This window comes from Vespa crabro, chromosome 5 (genome assembly GCF_910589235.1).
Source record: "Vespa crabro chromosome 5, iyVesCrab1.2, whole genome shotgun sequence".
In the NCBI taxonomy this organism is placed as follows: Eukaryota; Metazoa; Arthropoda; class Insecta; order Hymenoptera; family Vespidae; genus Vespa; species Vespa crabro.
The window spans coordinates 3,461,737-3,480,644 of NC_060959.1; the positions used below are offsets into that span (position 1 = coordinate 3,461,737).

Below are 18,908 nucleotides of genomic sequence, written 5' to 3' on the forward strand. Positions count from 1 at the left end.
TATATATATAAATATATATATATGCACATATATAAATATATATATATACACATATATAAATATTTATATATACACGTATATAAATATTTATATATACACATATATACATTTATATATTAATTTATTTATATTTATATATAAATTTTTGTTTATGTTCTTTTTTATTCGTAAAAGCACATTAAAAAGATCTGAGCGAGTGGTAGACGAATCGATATTTAAAATTACGATCTCTCTCTCTCTCTCTCTCTCTCTCTCTCTCTCTCTCTCTCTCTCTCTCTCTCTCTCTCTCTCTCTCTCTCTCTCTCTCTCTCTCTCTTTCGAGGTCGTCGATGTTTTTGCTTTTTTCATAATCGTCCCCAGCTGTACGAGAAAAGAGCTCCAGTATAAGGGAAAGGGAACGCAAGAAATCACGAATAGTAGTACAAAAATAGGAACAAATATAACGAGGAACGTATACGATATAACGCGAAAGGAACTTCATGCAATAATGATTTGCGTAATATATATATGTGTGTGTGTGTATGTGCACACGCGCGCTTGTGTATGTATGATGGGGTGGGTGGGAGCGGAGGGTCGTTTACGTATGCTCGCGCGTGTTCATGAAGGTGTGTTTGTGCATCAACATCAAATACGTACATACATACATACATACATACATACATACATACATACATACATACATACATACATACATACATACATACATACATACATACATACATACATACATACATACATACATACATACATACATACATACATACATACATACATACATACATACATACATACATACATACATACATACATACATACATACATACATACATACATACATACATACATACATACATAATACATACATAATACATACATAATACATACATAATACATACATAATACATACATAATACATACATAATACATACATAATACATACATACATACATACATACATACATACATACATACATATATGCATACATACATACACGATACATACATACATACAACATACATACATCATACATACATCATACATACATCATACATACATCATACATACATCATCATACATAATACATACATCATACATACATCAACATACATAATACATACATAATACATACATACATACTTACGTACGTGTACGTACACATGTACGCACTTACATACAAACATTCATATATACATACGCGATTGAATGTTTAAAAAAAAAGTCGATTCACTATGGTACCCCGTCTTATTGTTAAAAGTTATCGTCCATCTTTCTTTCACATATTTCCTTTTTTTCTTTTCTTTTTTTTTCGACGAAAAAACCGTAATAAAATACGATATTGTCTACAAATTTCATCATATTACATCCCATCATACTAATTCTCTTATTATAAAATATGATTGAACGCGTATGTACGTAATTGTGAAATTAAAATAAAATAAAAGAAAATAAAAGAAAAGAAAAGAAAAGAAAAGAAAAGAAAAGAAAAGAAAGAAATACGATTTTCATAACAGATTTTATGAAAACTGAAGGTTCTTTCGTAGCTCTTTTTTCTCGATATTGATTGTTCAATATCATTCTTATCAAACAAAGAAAAAAAGAAAAAAGTCTATAAACTTTACAATTATGTTACATCTTAATATCGGATGAACCTTTGGATGGAGGTTTCTCTCTTAATTTTTAGCATATAAAATGCTATCTGTTTCTGTTTCTCTCTTACTTTTTCGTTCGTACAGAAGAAACACCACACATACACACATACACGCGCGCACCGTCTCTCTTTTCTTTTCTCATAATTTTTTTCCCTTTCTGTCTCTCGCGCGCGCACGATTAATTAAATAACGATGATAAAATAAAGAATAAAACTCTACAAAGAGCCCACGGGACAGTTAGGGTCTGTGCGTTTGTGATCGACCGGGCTCCACGCTTAAAAAATTTCTTCAGTCGACAATGATTTTCTCCCTCTCTCTCTCTCTCGCTCTCTCTCTCTCTCTCTCTCTCTCTCTCTCTCTCTGTCTCTGTCTCTCTTTCTCTGTCGCTCTTTCTCTGTCGCTCTCTTTCCTTTTTTTTCTAAACATTATCCACACTCGCACAAACATTTGTCAAAAGAATCACACAAAATTCAATCAATCAATCAATCAATCAATCAATCAATCAATCAATCAATCAATCAATTCTTTCCTTTCTCTCTCTCTCTCTCTCTCTCTCTCTCTCTCTCTCTTTCTTTCTCTCTCGCGCGCACGCTCGTTCTCGTAAACTCGCATACGCTTGCACAGTTACGTACTTACGCTATATTTTTATCTCTTACAATAACGTTTTTTTTTATATTCATTTACTCTATTTTTAATTATATCAATACTGTTGACGGATAGAGATTCATTCACAGCTCGCGATCAGAGCGGCCTTATCGTCTCTGTCGCGCGTGGCGCGTTTTGTATTATATATATATTCACTTTTTCATATTTTCCCCAATTTTCCATTCTACATATCTTTTTCTTTATCTTCCATCAGGACTTTGCTCAGACCCCGCCCAGTTTAACCCCATCTCCCCTCCTCTCAATAGAAAAAAAAGAAAAAAAAAGAGAAAAAAAAGAATAACAACACACCCACACATACCCACCATGCACACATGCGCGCGCAAAAACACACACACACACACGTTTTCCCAATCTTCTTAGCTCATTTTTATTCGACATCATCTTCTTCGTTCCTTTTCTTCCACTTCTTTTTTTCTCTTCTTTTTCTTCTTCGTGTTCACATAACAACGTTATAGTTATTGTTTTTGTTTTTTTTTTCTTTATTTTATCACACGCTAAATCGACGAGTCTCTCGCGAGAAAAATTGCGAGGCTCGTTCAACGTTTAACTAGCAACACACACGCGCTTGCACGGTGTCCCAAAGAACGTCGCACATCGATCCGCGTTGAAAAAAGGTAGCCATCTTTCTTTCTGGCACACCAGGTTCCTTCTTTATCTTTCTTTTTCTCTTGGATTTCCTTAGGTCGCGGATCATCGAGAACACCGTGTGTTACCTCCCCGCCGATCGAGGAATGGAAATAAGTTTTTTTATTTTTACTTTGTTTTTTTTTCCTTCGAAATCAAAATACAAGGAGAGAGAAAAAGATATTCGAATGAACAGGAGCATCGTTGGCTGCCGCAGTAAGAGAAGAGACGCGGTTCACGATCGAAGAAAGAGAAGATTCGGATGAATATCTGCGGTTTTGTCGACGCGCGGAGCCTTACTCTCTCCGTCTTTCTCACTCACGTACAAATCATCATCATCATCATCATAATCATCATTATCATTATCATCATTATCACTATCATTATCATCAACAACATCATAATCATCATCATTATCATTATCATGATCATCATCATTATCATCATCATCATTATCATCATCATCATCATCATCATCATCATCATCATCATCATCATCATCATCATCATAATCATAATCATAATCATAATCATAATCATAATTATAATCATCATCATCATCACACATGCTACAAACAATCATACAGATTTTTCTCGCCGGACGCGCATAAAAGTTCTCTCGTCATTATCGAGACGAGCTAACGCGTGCGAGAGTCGAACAACGACGACGACGATGGAGAAGGAGGAGGAGTAGAAGAGACACCGCAGATAAACGCTTAACGTATAAACACATACATACATATATATATTAAACGCGCATATATGTATATATGTATGCAGGCGTATATCACTTGTGACCGCGCTGTGCGAGGAAATACTCGATCTGCTGCAGACAGAGCAACTGCTGCACCAAGCTCTGCAGCGGGTCCTGGCTCTGGGATTGTTGAGTTTGCTGTCCCTGTTGTAGCGGCTGCGTCAAGCCTCCACCAGTAGACTGAGCAGACGGTGGCAGCATCGTGCCCGGAGCCGACTGCTCGGCCAACAATTGTCGCTGAAGTTGTTGGGCCTGGTAATGAGCCACCGCAACCAAATCGGAGGATTCCATCCCCATAGAGGCAGCTGCAGCGGCGGCAGCACTGGCTGCCGCGGCTACATGGCCCAAACGCGGATGATGGGGATGATGATGCTGCTGATGCTCCGGATGATGATGGCTCGGTGGTATGCCAGTTGCCTGACAAGAGAATGGAACGCTGCCAAAGGGTACGCCAACGTGCGACAACCTGCCGGCCGAAGAAGAGCCAGACGTGCAGCCAGACGTGCAGCCGGTAGCGCAGCCAGGCGTACAGCCCGTGCCGCAACCGGACGTGCCAAGATAGCCGGTGGGGAGGTTCGGATTCTCGCCCCGCTAGGGAGCCACGTTTTTGGGCTTGCGCCCCCGTCGCCCTCTGGTGGGAGGGCGCGGGGACTCCTGGCCTCACTGGCTCACCGCGGGGCTCTTCTTGTCTTGCTGCTGTTGACTGCCATCCTGCGAACCCGCGACACCCGAAGATCCGCCTCCCTGCGTACCCTGGACGCCCTGTAACACGTCGCACACCAGATGCTCCGTTATAACTTCCGTTCCTCTACAAACCTCACGGTTTTCTGATGTGTTCTTCGACCGCCTCTCGCCTATAGGAGCGCGGGCAGCCGCTCTTTAGCATCTCTAAATCGGAGTTAAGAAGACGGTTCTCTGTAGATACCGAATATTCGATTCTTTCTTTTTAAAGTTTAATAGAGGTTATTACCTGACTACCAGGTCCACCTTGCGGAGGTCCGGGACCAGGGCCACGATCTGGTGGCCAAGAGTTACCCGGTGTTGGCTCTGAATGGAATTGATGAGGATGCGGAGGCGGGCCACCCGTCGTGTCATGACTATGTGGGTCTAAGCTATTCGCCGCATCATACTGCGTGTTCTCGAGCCTTGTGATCAACCGTTCGTCCTCGTCACCGAACTCGCCGCCCATCAGAGATGGCTCTCCTACGACCATCACGTCCTACGAAAAAAGAGAAAAAATATATTAAACAACTTTAAAATTCAGAGCCTAAGTCTGGATTCAACGAAATCCGATGATTCATTGTCAAGTGCGTACACTTGCCTGCGACGCTAGAGAAAAATTCGGCCCTGGTGATCTCTTTTTACTAGGCGCAGGAGGAGCGTTGTTTCCCGGCCCAGAGGTACTGCCCTTTCGCTTTCTTCTTTTACTCGTTGGCCTCTGTGATTCTAAAAAAAAAGATTAACAACGAATGAATATCGCGAGTTAACGTTTCATCGTTAGCCCGATGTAGCACTCTAAGGGCCACGTACGGAACACACTGATAAAACCAAGTTCGCTACCCAGCTGTGGACCTTTCTTTTCGTAATCAAAGGTCTCTTACACATACAAGCACGCCATGCATCGATCGACAGACGATACACTCTTTCTCAAGCAATCTACGTATATATATATATTATATATATTCAATATATATAAATATATATATATACATACTCCTTCTTACGATCTTTACAGAGAAACACGCTAGATATAGAATTGTTCGCGCGCGAAACCGCCTACTTACTTCCACGGTTACGTCGACCTTGGTTGGAATGGCCAATAGTCAGGGAAATAGGAAATGTCCAGATGAAAGTGAATAGATAAGAAGATCAAAATCGAAACGAATATACGATATATATATATATATATATATATATATATATATATATTCTTTATAAGGTAATGGATGATATATTTGGAATAACCAAGTAAACGGGAAAAGTCGACGTTATGTCCTTGGAAAGAAGCATCGAGAAAATATAATCAATCATTAAGAATTGATAAATACGAATTAATCTCGTTTTAGACTGATCCGTTTGTTCGGGCTCCACTGGCTGGTGCTTCTCATGTAAAGCAACTGTTCGTCTACCTCTCTTACCCGGCGGGGCAACCATCCTCTGCCATTTCTGGAACAAGGTCGTCTTCAGGCAATCCCTTGGTGATAACGCGTATGCCTTGTGCCTCGACATTAGTTCTTGCATCGGTTCCAAAATAACACATAACTGTAAAGAAAGAAAACAAAAAATAAAAAAAAAAAAAAGAAAAAAGACATTTAATACAACGAATATACTTATTTAACAACATTAATAAGATAAATTTCTAGAGATGCGAATAACACCGAAGAGGACTTTCGAGAAACAAATACGTTCAGATACATACGTACAAACTCGCGCGCGCACGTTCGTTCACGGTGAAAGCGCTTCCGTGCAACTAAAGAAGAAGGTAGATATAACAAACATATATCTTGTAACCCGGATATATACAACGAAAAAGAGAGAGAGAGAGAGAGAGAGAGAGAGAGAGAGAGAGAAACTTTCGCGAATGGAATCCATTCCCCTTTGGTGATATTACTATTTCTTTCGATTATCAATCATTCCATAAAAGTTATTATGTTTGGAAACTTACCCTGAGATAATTCAGAGTAGAATTGGTGATACCCTGTCTAGTGATGTTCTTACTAAGCTGTTCTAGTACCGTAGGATCTTGCTGCATGCCTACAACCGACCTTGGTACCAATTCTCGGTGTGTTCTTACTGACATATGCCACGACTTTATCCTCATAAGGTCGTCAAAAGTGAACTCCAATATTAACCTACCCTCTGTACACACCTAAAACGGAAACATCGGCAAAATTAGTTTCATGCTCGTTTAAACGATACAGTTTGCCTAACAGATTTCTCGTCTGATTTTAGGCAATCGCAAGAATAAAGAAAGAGGATAGATAGACAGAAAGAGAGAAAGAAAAAGAAAGTGTGAGATCAGACCAAACTCACCTTCGTAAACATTGGCTTGCCGTGATGCGTGACCATGACGCAGTGATCACAGTCTAGCGTTATACTAGTATTGTGAAACGACTCCTTCGGGTGCTTCATGTTGTAGTAAAGTTCCGTCACTCCACCTTCGAATATCGAACGGAAGTACCTAGGTATTAGCGTCCTTCCTATCGCTGAAAGGATAAGCGTGCTATTAGCCAACCATCTCGTAGAAAGCAACGGGCCGAACTGGTTGATATGTGGTTGTATATGTTGTATGTATACGTTTACGTGTACGCGATAAGGGAGAGAGAAAGAGAGAGAGAGAGAGAGAGAGAGAGAGAGGAAGAGAGAGAGAGAGAAAGAGAGAGAGAAAGAAAAAGAGAAAGAGAGAGAAAGAGATTTAAGGCCCACGACAAACGCCAAGTCGATCTTTCGGTGCGAGATAATTCGCATCGAGGCAGATGGTACCTCCTCCTGTCGTTCGCGCGAGCTTGGACGATAGCGGCGAGCAACGTGTAATCACCTTGTCGCCATACATCCTCCTGCAGTAGAACGTCTACTAAGAGAGAGAGAGAGAGAGAGAGAGAAAGAGAGAGAGAACACGAGCGAACACTAGGGTAGAGACATTAAAAGTGGCACCTACTATAAAATTGCTCCGCGGTGGCGAGTTATTATTTAAAATAAATGTACGACCCGGCAAACGTTACCATCATTCATCTTTTCATTCATCTTGAACGTTTGTCAAGAAGGCCAAGGTATGAAATTTTAATGATTGTTCTATTTGAGATCGTATTTATTTAATATTTATTTAATATTATATAATATTTATTTATTATATTTTGTTCAATAACATCGATGTCATATTTAATATTACGTAATTAATTTAGATTTATCGTACGACTTACGATTCAATGTGATCTTATCATTGATTAAAATATTTAAATGTATGATCGTAACAAGCGTGTTTTGAGTGCGTGTGTGTTTCTTCTTTTTTTTTTATTGACGTTTAAATATTCAATTATACTAACTGTATCTCTTCGGTCCATCCTCCAGACAGAAGGTGAGGGTGAGCGTAGCATCGTCCTCGAAGAATTCTGTCGCGAACGAATCCCACCATAGATTGTCGCTATCCTGGAACAATAACAACAAAAACAACGATAATAATAATAATAATAATAATAATAATAATAATAATAATAATAATAATAATAATAATAATAATAATAATAATAATAATAATAATAATAATAATAATTACAACAACAACAACTAAGTTGAAAAAGTCTTTTTAATATCTAAAAAGAATAAGAAAAATAATAAAGAGAAAGAGGAGGTAGGAGAAGGGAGAAGGAAAAAAGGTCGGACAGGTTCGTTTACAGTACAGCAATGACAATAATATCGTGACGATTTTTCCTGTGGGACTTGATTCGCAAACCGGAAAAAAAATACAAAAAAATCCGAAAAAAATCGAAGAGAAGGAAAAAGGAAAGAGAGAGAAAAAATATACAAAAAAGGGGGGAGCGGGTAAAAAAGAAAGAAAGGAAAAGAAAATAAAGGAAAAACGAGGAAGAAAAAGTGAAAAAAGGAAGATAGAAGAACGAAGCGTGGAAAAGGGACAGAGGAATGGGATTGAAGAGAAGAGAGGGTCGAACGAAGGACGATAAGAAGGTGGAGACAGGGTAGTGGGGAACGTCTGTATGCGGCGCTGAATAACGCATGACTGTCTGGCTTGAAATTATAGCATTTCGTCCTCCCACCCCCACCCATTCCTTTCTCACTCTTTATCTCTCTGTCTCTGTCTCTGTCTCTCCGTCTCCCTTTTCCTTTTCCTCCCTCTTTCTTTGCTCTCTCTCTCTCCCTCTCTCTCTCTCTCTCTTTTTTCTTTAGTAAAAGAAAGGACTCTGTTCACTGTGCTTTCATTCAATTATACATCTCGCCTGCCCCACCCTCTTATTATTATTTTTCCACGCGTGGGATGTCTTTTTCCGTAACGTTATCGAGTAAAGCTTTATCTTCCTGGGTCTATACCGCATCAACTAAGCCGTGTTCACTGTGAACGATATTGAGATTCACGAAGAAATGAGATTCCTCTCACTTCGATGGTGGATCACTCTTCGTTGTGGATCGAAACACGGACTTTCGTCTTTTTATCGCGAATCATGCGTTTCGAACGTGCTCGATTCTTTCTATCCCGTTTCTCGTGCTTGCAACCAGAGAGAGAGAGAGAGAGAGAGAGAGAGAGAGAGAGAGAGAGAGAGAGAGAGAGAGAGAGAGAGAGAGAGAGAGAGAAAGAGAAAGAAAGAGAGAGAAAGAGAAAGAAAGAGAGAGAAAGAGAAAGAGAGAGAGAGAGAGAGAACGCGAGGGTGGAAATTTTAGCAAGAACGTCGTTGCCCGGGCAACTAGCAGCACGGCGAAGCCCAGAGACGAGGCGGAAGGAAGAAGATACGACACGATGCTGGATCCGTGAAGCTCGAAATTACGAAAGATATCGCAACCGATCGATCCACCGGCAAGCAGCAAACTTGTTTCACCAAACTCCAACTACTGTTACACTGGCACGTCTATCTATACCAATTTTGACACGTTTCATTTATTTCATAATTTTATTACGATTTTTACATTAGAGAATTGAGCCTGGGAGTTAACTTTTCTCTCGTCATTTTTTTTTACACATATATGTCCATATGAAAAAAAAATATATATATAAAACTATACATATAAAAATATATATATAAAAATATATATATATATATATACGAAAAAAGTATAAAAGTGACTTTGAATCGCGAAATGAGAAAAGGGATACTTTTCTCAAAAACAGACAAACGAGGAAGAAAGATAGAAAGAGTAGTGTCAAATTCGAAAGAGGACAATCGCTTTTCCGTTTCACCGTCCATCCCGCGTCATATGCGCGAGTGTATATACGTGTGTCTACGTGTCAGTACGTGTGTACTCGCGCGAACATGAAGATTTATTTCGGACGTAAGCTGCCGGCCCGTGCCAAATCAAGCAAACTGTTGCCACTCCAGCACAAATTGATATTTCTGGCAAACGCGTCGCGAGTCCTTTACGGAGTCCAAGAAAATGGAAGAAAAAGGAGAAAAAAAAGAAAAAGAGAAAGAGAGAGAGAGAGAGAGAGAGAGAGAAAGACTGAGGATGAACTTTGGAATGCTTATTGAAATGGACAAAGTGAACGAGATTATGCTCGACAAATAAGCGACATTGAAGAAACATCGCAAGTCACAAACGGCTCGGGGTATGGAAAAAAAGACATATATATATATATATATATATATATACATATAAATGTGTCTGTGTATGCGTCCCCTCATGGAAATTCGAACGTATCCGATTTTTTTCCTGTTTTCTTTTTTTTTCAGGATTTCTTCCAAGATCGCACTAGAAGGATTTTCTCTATCGATAGGTGAGGTAACTATATGCCTCGTTCGTTTGATCATTTTTGATATTTTCGAGGTAACTTGGCCAATGTGGATGAGGCATGTAACAGACTATTCTTGCCTCGATCGGACATTAAATTTCTACACACATACATATGTTCTACGTATATTCGTGTCTACCAACCGCAACGATGTTTCGGAACCGGCGATCGATACATTTTCGACTTCGCTTCTAGCAGCGTGTGCCTAGATTTGTTCCCTGGATTTTATTGCGTTCTCTCTCTCTCCTCTCTCTTTCTCTCTCTCTCTCTCACTCTCTCTCTCTCTCTCATAATCTTTTTTTTCTCTCCCTCTCTCAATCTGTCTCTCTCTCTCTCTCATACTCTCTCTCTCTCTCTCTCTCTCTCTCTCTCTCTCTCTCTCTCTCATACTCACTCTCTCTCTTTCTCATACTCACTCTCTCTCTTTCTCATACTCTCTCTCTCTTTCTCTCTCTCTCTCTCTCTCTCTCTCTCTCTCTCTCTCTCTCTCTCTCTCTCTCTCTCTCTCATAATCTTTTTCTCTCTCTTTGTTCTCTCCGTCGATAATATTTCCCGTGCATTATAAAATCGAATATTAATTTTATCTACGTAAAACTTTTTCAAGTCTACTAATAGCGAACCATAAATAATAATTTATAACGTATGAGAATATAAACCTAAAAAATCTAGTAATGAATAAATCCAAAGAGACGATACAGTCATGTTTTTTTCTTCATCACCCATCATCCAATCAACCACCCACTCACCTCCCCTCGATGGTCCGTTATTTTCCTTTTTCTTGTAGAAATAATGATGATAAAGAACAAAAAGAAAGAAAGGAAGAAAGAAAACGAAAAAAGAGGGTAACAAAAAAGAACTAGCTAAAAAAAAAGGGGAAAAAAGATACAGGCGGAAAAAAAGGAAAAAAAAGAAAGAAAAAAGAATAAACCAGCGACACGTTGCGCACGGTAGCAATTAAAGAGGAGGTACTGGGCAAAGGTTCCGGACCGTTATACCGACGATAAATCCGTGCCCGAACGGGCCTGCTAATTTTTATGATTTTCCGACAAAGCAACGAAAAATTCAAGTTCTGGGCTCTTATTAGCCGACACAAGAGAGAGCGAGAGAGAAAGTAAGAGAGAGAGAGAGAGAGAGAGAACGAAGAGAGTAGCTATAGGAGAGGGAGAGTTGAGGGAGATGGTGGTCGAATTCAATTTGTCGAGAGATCGAGGTGGCCTCCGGTGGAAAAAAATCGGCCCGTCGTTGCGTCGTAATAAGCGTGTGCGCGCGCGCACCTACCACTCCCTCTCTCTCTCTTTCTAGCACCAATCTCTATCCAACCATTCGTTGCTGCTGTATCCTTCTCTTTCTTTCTTTTTCTCTTTCTCTCTCTTTCTTTCTGTTTCTCTCTCTCTCTCTCTCTCTCTCTCTCTCTCTCTCTCTTTCTCTCTCTCTGTCTTTTTTCTTTTCTGTTTCGAACGCTTGTACGCCGACGACCAAAGAGCGCGGAAAAAAATGTCCGGCATCGACTCTCCGAATTCCAGTCTGATTCCGGCATTCCGTTGAGACTGAAAGAATCCGGTATAATTCCAGTGTTACCAGGTACATAGGTACCCCTCGAACGGACGCCTTCGACGTAGACCACCCTATCTTAAAGCTGCCACTCGCGACGAATACATTTCTTTTCATCGATTCGCTTCCACCGTTCAACCCACCCCTTTTCCATCTCTCTCTCTCTCTCTCTCTCTCTCTCTCTCTTTTTCTCTCTTTCTCTTTCTCTCCCTCTTCTTTCTTTTCCTTCTCTCTTTCGAAATTCGAAATAAGACAAAACTATTGCAATCCCTTGAAGTACACACGTTTGTATGCATGCACGTACGCATGTATGTACGCATGTATGTATGTTTATATATGCATGTATATATGTATGTATGCACGTTACACGTATACAGTGAAGACACTCGAAACGATTCTTTTTTCTTTTTTCTTTCTTAGCCGTTCTCGTTCTTAAGGCCCCTTCCTTCTTTAATATCTATCCAATATTCGCATCCACCCTTGCCCTCTTTGGGCAGCATTTTTTTCAGCCATTCATTTCTTCGAACATTTCCTTCTCTCTCTCTCTCTCTCTCTCTCTCTCTCTCTCTCTCTCTCTCTCTCTCTCTATTCTCTTTCTCTTTTTTCTTTCTCATTCTTATTTTCTTCAACCGAGAAAGCTCTTCTGCTCGGTCTGTACAGTGGCTAGGGTTGCCGTCGACTTTTCGCCGAGACTGTACCACCCCACTGTTGTTAGGGGGGTGTGGGGAGACTAGGGGTGGTATATGATCGTGTATATACGTCGCGGGTAAAGTATTGTCCGCGCGCTCCGCCTCTCGATTTTACAGGAAAAATCGTTCGAACGTCGAAGATCATTGAAATTTGTTGGTTTAACTATATGAAAAAATCGGGAAAATTCGTCAGAGATGAGCCATCATTTTTGAAAATTTTCGAATGAAGGATTCGATCGGAGATAGATCATTGAAGATTTCTCTCTGGCTGTAGAATGCCGGACAAAACTCTCTCGGCCGATCGGAGTATATACGGCCAGGGGCGGCGGCGAGAGGGGCCAAGCTAAGGGGGAGCAGGGGGTACAATATGGGTTATCGAGGGGGCCCCACCCCCAGGGGAGAGCAGGGGCCCTCATTTTATTACCCAGGCTCCCATAGCGGTTCTCAACCTTCCGAGAAACTTGTCCCGTTTTCTACTGTCCTCTTTTTCCTTTGCTTTTCTCTCTCTCTCTCTCTCTCTCTCTCTCTCTCTCTCTCTGTCTATCTATCTCTCTCTCTCTCCCTCTTTTTCTTTCTCTTTCAATTTTTATATCTAACTAGACTACCATCTTTCTTTCCATTAATTCCTGTACTTTATCATTTGTATAATAAAGAAGAATTTTTCGAACGTTCCCATGCGTGATATCGAATATATATTTCCTCGAAGAAGAGATATAGTTGTATTTTTCATCTCTCTCTCTCTCTCTCTCTCTCTCTCTCTTTATTGTCGAGACTTATAAAGGGGGAAAAAGAAAAAAAAAAGAAAAAAAAGAAATCAAATTCGTGAAAATGGAGAAATCTTTCAAAGGAGTACTACTTTTCATCGAACAGGAGTAGTAATAGGAAGGGTTGGAATTCAAAGAGGCAGAGGCTTCGCGTTTGCCGGCGAAGCACGTAGAGAAACCAACACTGGTTAACGTATATGGAGAGAGAGAGAGAGAGAGAGAGAGAGAGAGAGAGAGAGAGAGAGAGAGAGAGAGAGAGAGAATAAGAGAAAGAGACAGAGACAGAGGGACCTTAGGCCAGCGTGCAACTCAGTACCGCAAGCGTACTCGCGTGTACTCGTCCGTATTCGTCCGTAGGACTTGCGTATAGTTCGAACTTCATCGTGGTCACGTTGCGTGCAAATTCGCGCGTATTTGGCGGACAAAGACGAACCCGGCAATTACGTCACGAGATCGTCGGTTCTCTTCATCATACCGAAAATGGCTTCCTGCATTTTAGGACAATCGTTTACGGATGATGAAATCGTATCGATTCCGATCTCTTCAAGTAAGATAGATGATGATAATAATGATAATGATGATGATGATGATGATGATGATGATGATAATAATAATAATAATAATAATAATAATAATAATAATAATAATATTATTATTATTATTATTAATAATAATGACGACAATATAATAGTATTATCGTTGACATTATTGTTATTATTATTTGCGTATTCGTATTGTTTTTACGATTAATAATATTTTATTATGTATATATGTATACCTACTATAGATTATTTTCTCTTACTATGAATATTATTCTTATTTTACTCTTATTACTATTATTAAAATTGTTATCTTGTATTAAATTGAAAAGGTTCTCCATAATTAGCATATAAAATACAAAATCGTAACATAATGTTCGCGATAATGAATGTAGTAAGTAATAAAATACATTACATATATCTCAATATGGAGATCGATCCAACAAGAGGATACGATCAAAATGCTCGTTAATAAAATTTTAGAGATTCTCGATATTTGTTGTATCTCTCATTTTTTTTTAAACGATCTCACTTGTCAATCAACTAGTTTGTGTTTTAAACACTTAGCACTTCGACGTACGACTCGAAAATCCAAGTGAGAGAGAGCTCGAATTCGAGACGTACGAAGGAGAGAGGATAAATAGAAACGCGGTAACGCGTTTACGCTAGGTAGAAAGGTACGACGAGTGTGCGGGAGCAGTAGAAGAGACGGCGGTGGTGGTGGTGGTGGTGGCGGTGGCGGTGGCGGCGGCGGCGGCGGCGGCGGCAGCAGCAGCAGCAGCAGCAGCAGCAGCAGCAGCAGCAGCAGCAGCAGCAGCAGCAGCAGCAGCAGCAGCAGCAGCAGCAGCAGCAGCAGCAGCAGCAGCAGCAGCAGCAGCAGCAGCAGCAGCAGCAGCAACAGCAGCAGCAGCAGCAGCAGGAGCAGCCGCCGGCGGCGTGTTCGAGAGGAACGATTCGAGAAAGTAACGAAGAGAAAGCACGTGGAAATTTCGTTCGGATTGCTATCGACGTGAGGGAAATGTCCGAGAAGAGTTTGTTTCTTCTAAGTGACGAGAGTGCGAATTCAACGAATTCCTATGTTTCCTTTATAATAATAACTTTTTCTTTCTTCTTTTTTGAATATATATATATATATATGTATACATATATATAATCGAAATGTCATTAGATATTTTAAGCATAAAAATATTTTATTTTGGTCCTTTTTTTGTTTTCGTATCTTTTTTACTTTTTTTTTTTAATCGTACGAGTTTGAACCAATGGATCCTCGAAAAAAGGTCTCGTCGAAAAGTGACAAGTGGTGGCGCGACAAAAACTCTCGTTTTAACAAACGTTGATAGATTCGTGCGCATCGTCAATTGCGCAACACGTTCTAAAACGCTGGCCACTTTTCTACGTGAATTGACTTTCATAATCACCGGCGGCTGCATGATTATGAAAGTGGTCCAAGTAGTTTATTCTTCATTTCGTGATATTTCGTTTATCGTAGTTCGAATTATTTAAAAATTATTATTCTATAATGAGAAACGGAAAAGAATTATCTATGCATATTCATATTCCCAGAGAAAAATAATTATCTGACGTAATTCGAACAATTTTAAGAACAATGCGTAAAACAAAATATGCCATTGAACATGTCAAATGACTTATTAGACCATTTTCATAATCACCAGCTGAAATGACTGGCAATCAATTGTTTAAATGAAAAAAAAAAAAAAAAAAAAAAAAAAAAAAAAAAAAAAAAAAAACAACGAGTATTTTCGTTTGCGTGAATAATGAACGACAAGTAAAAGAGAACGTTATACCTACTATAAATAATAATTAAAAATAATTAATCGTTAAAAATAATTAATCAAAAAGATCGATATGGACAAATAGGAAAAAAAAGAGGAAAAAGAGAAAAAGAAAAAGCCGTAAGTCTTCAAAAGAAAGAATTAAGAAAAATAAATAAATAATTAAAAAAAGAAAAAAGAAATAAATAAAATAAAATAAGATAAAAAAAATAATAAAGAAATAAAACAACGGAGGTTTCTCTTTTCGAATATCGCCTAACTACAGCGCGAAGAACACTCCTCTTAGGACATTCTCGACAAACGAGAGCGATCTTCCTCCAACAGACATCCTCCGTAACAACGGACCGAGCCAAACGGACCAGAGAAAAAGAGAAAGAGAGAGAGAGAGAGAGAGAGAAAGAGAGAGAGAGAGAGAGAGAGAGAGAGAGAGAGAGAAAGAGAGAGAGAGAAAGAGAGAGAGAGAGAGAGAGAGAGAGAGAGAGAGAAAGAGAGAGAGAGAGCGATCGATCGATGTCGCTCGCTCTGCTTCGTCGTCGTCGTCGTCGTCGTCGTCGTCGTCGTCGTCGTCGTCGTCATCGTCGTCGTCGTTGTCGTTCTCGCCCAAGAAAATTTTTAAATTATTTTTCACGGACTTTCGTGCCACATAGAACGAAGAACGTAGTAGGAGGAACGCGTCTAAAGGGGCGTCTACAAAATCGACGTAATCCCGCACATAGCAGGATCATCGTATTCGGTAGGTATTAGTTCTAGAAAATGCACTTTATTTTAACGTTCCTATTACTTCAGTGTAATAATTGACATCGACAAAAAACATCGAGATATCTATTTACGAAATTAAATTAAAACGCATTACAATAACATTTAAAGAATTCAGTATTTATGCATAATTCGTTCTGTCTTCTTTTTTTTGTTTTAAAAATTTGTCTTGCTTAGAAATAATAAATAATAATAATAGGAGAGAAGATATTTTCGTTTCTTTTTTTTTCTCTCATTTTAATATTAAATTTGAGATGATTTTATATTAAAAATAATAATAATGATAATAATGATAATAATAAGAATAATAATAAAAAGAAAGGAAAAGTACCGAAAGAGAAATCATATATTTTGTATTAGAAAAAGTTTCTCTAAGAAGACTTTCCACACAAGGCTCGTTCGATCGAAAGCAGAAAGCATACTGCGCGCTCTCGGCGTTGGCCGGCAATGCACGAATTTGCCGCTGATGTTGCGCCGTTCTCTATCCGATTGCTCTGTAAGCTTCTTCCGAGCTTAGCCCAGCCCGATCTTAAACGATGCGATTCCAAAACTTCAAATTCATCGTTTTAATAACGTTCTTTTCCCGCGCACTACCGAATTTCTTTCCGACCAAAGAAAATCCAAAGATGTACTTTCGATTGCATTTTTAGCTATGCATGAATTTAAATTAAATATCAAAATTTATATTTTATAATTAGCGATCGTTAACTAAGATAGAAAAATTCTTTAGTTCATTATATGTCAAACAAAAAATAAATAAATAAATAAACAAACGATTTTTAGTTAATAAATAAATTTTAAGGGTAACGTCAAGTTTAAAATAATTTCTTTGAAATTAATAAAAATATTATCACACGCCCTTAACTCATCTCGTGTATCTTTATTTTTTTTTCTTTTTTCTTTTTTTGATATCATTTCGAAACATTAATAGTTCATTATTTGAAGTAATACTTGCTAAGAATATTTGCTAAGAATTGATAAGAATTAAACATATCGCCGATGTATTTCGCAATTTTTCTAATCAAATCACAAAACCATATGCATTATATAATATCACTAATTTCACGTTATATAATTTTCTTCTTTATAAAATAAAATTTTAAAAAATCCCAAAACAAAAGAAAATTAAATTACAAAGAGTTAACGAGCCCTTCGATGCGTCAAGTTCGAGCAGATGATTGATCGCGATCAATCTTTTTAAAAATTGTATGATATATAATAGATATTAATAATAATAATAGTAATAAAAAAAAATAATATTAATAATAAAAAAAAATTAAAAGAAAAGAGAGAAAAAGTAAGAAACAACAGAAATCAGAGATTTAGCGTGAGAAGGAAGAGAGAAAGAGAGAGAGAGAGAGAGAGAGAGAGAGAGAGAGAGAGAGAGAGAGAGAAAGAGAGAGAGACCGAGGGAGAGAGAAAGAGAGAGAGACCGAGGGAGAGAGAAAGAGAAGCGGAAGTAATGCGACGGAAGAAACGCGAGCGAGACGCGCGCGTCGGTGACCGTGCACATGCACGCTGACAACGCACGAGATCTCCGACGATAGGACGAGGAAAAGATGATTTACGAGCGTGGGACACGCCACGTCGTTTGTTAGACTCCCTGCGAGTAGGGGGTATTGCTCGCCGACGAACGGCCTCACAACTTGTGGGGGTTGCTTCAAAGTTCTTCTTTCGAGATTCAACGAGAACGAAGGTTTCTCCTCTCTCGGAACGAAACTGAACGACGAAAAAAATATAATCGATTAGCTTTGAAAAATTAACTAACAACATCGTTGAACTCATTAATTTTATATTATTTTTAACAAAAAAAAAAAAAAAAAAAAAAAAAAAAAGAAAAAAAAAGAAAGATCTCCGAAGTCTAAGAAAGAAAATTAATCTCATCTTAGAATTTTATACAACGTTAAAGAAATGGGACAACATCATCGTTTTTCTATTTTAGTCTTTAATCTTAACGAAAGTTTTTTAAACAACAAGTCTTTCATTTATTATTTATTTATTATATCGTGAGATACTTTTATCATTTCAATGTTACATCCGATATTGATGTATACGGTTACAGTTACACAAACTATTTAATATTGTCCATTTTGTAATTATAATAATAATAATAATAATAATAATAATAATAATAATAATAATAATAATAATAATAATAATAACAACAACAACAATAATAATAAAAATAATAATAATAATAATAACATTAATAATGATGATAATAATAATAATAATAATAATGATAATAATAATAATAATTGATATTTATTAATACGTTGCATATGCAACGATTTTTCTAAATAAATTAGTCATGAGAAGAACGGTACGTTATTTGTAAAATGGAACAATAAAATGAATATAATACTATACGAAGATATTCTTTTTTCGTTTTTTACTGCATTTATTTATTAACCACAATTAAGATGTCAAAGTTTATTTTTTTTTCCTTTTTTTATTTTACTGCACTTGTTTATTAACTATCATTAAGTTGTCAAAGTATACGTAAATAATAAATAAAAAAAAAAAAGCAAAAAAGAAAAGAAAAAGAAAATTGTGTGCAATATAGAAATATACCTGAACATATTATCGTCAACAAGAGATATAGATATACTTCAAACCACGCGCAAACTCTCGAGCTTATCGAAAGAACATAAGACGTTAAAACGTA

The 18,908-nt window shown here is 38.0% G+C and overlaps 2 protein-coding genes across 15 annotated transcripts in view; both read right to left on the reverse strand.

Annotated features, from left to right (window-relative positions):
• Nucleotides 1–1,495: 1,495 nt before the first annotated feature.
• On the reverse strand, nucleotides 1,496–4,285 carry LOC124424335 (ecdysone-induced protein 74EF-like; the record flags this gene model as incomplete). The annotated part of the gene is made up of 1 exon (XM_046963243.1): nucleotides 1,496–4,285. A coding segment is annotated over one exon (558 nt), but the record flags the coding sequence as incomplete, so codon positions are not given.
• The window catches only part of LOC124424413 (LIM domain-binding protein 2), a 122,722-nt gene continuing 108,094 nt past the window's right edge, over nucleotides 4,281–18,908 (reverse strand). For 9 of the 14 annotated variants that reach the window (XM_046963438.1, XM_046963436.1, XM_046963429.1 and 6 more), the window contains 7 exons: nucleotides 7,738–7,840; nucleotides 6,728–6,900; nucleotides 6,360–6,563; nucleotides 5,824–5,956; nucleotides 5,010–5,140; nucleotides 4,665–4,913; nucleotides 4,281–4,456 (listed from right to left, as the gene is read on the reverse strand). In XM_046963438.1, coding sequence (XP_046819394.1) covers nucleotides 4,355–4,456; nucleotides 4,665–4,913; nucleotides 5,010–5,140; nucleotides 5,824–5,956; nucleotides 6,360–6,563; nucleotides 6,728–6,900; nucleotides 7,738–7,840 — 1,095 coding nt within the window. In that variant the 3' untranslated portion in view covers nucleotides 4,281–4,354. Of the gene's footprint in view, nucleotides 4,583–4,664; nucleotides 4,914–5,009; nucleotides 5,141–5,823; nucleotides 5,957–6,359; nucleotides 6,564–6,727; nucleotides 6,901–7,737; nucleotides 7,841–18,908 lie in introns of all 14 variants that reach the window. The other 5 variants (XM_046963437.1, XM_046963431.1, XM_046963435.1 and 2 more) reach the window with 4 other exon arrangements.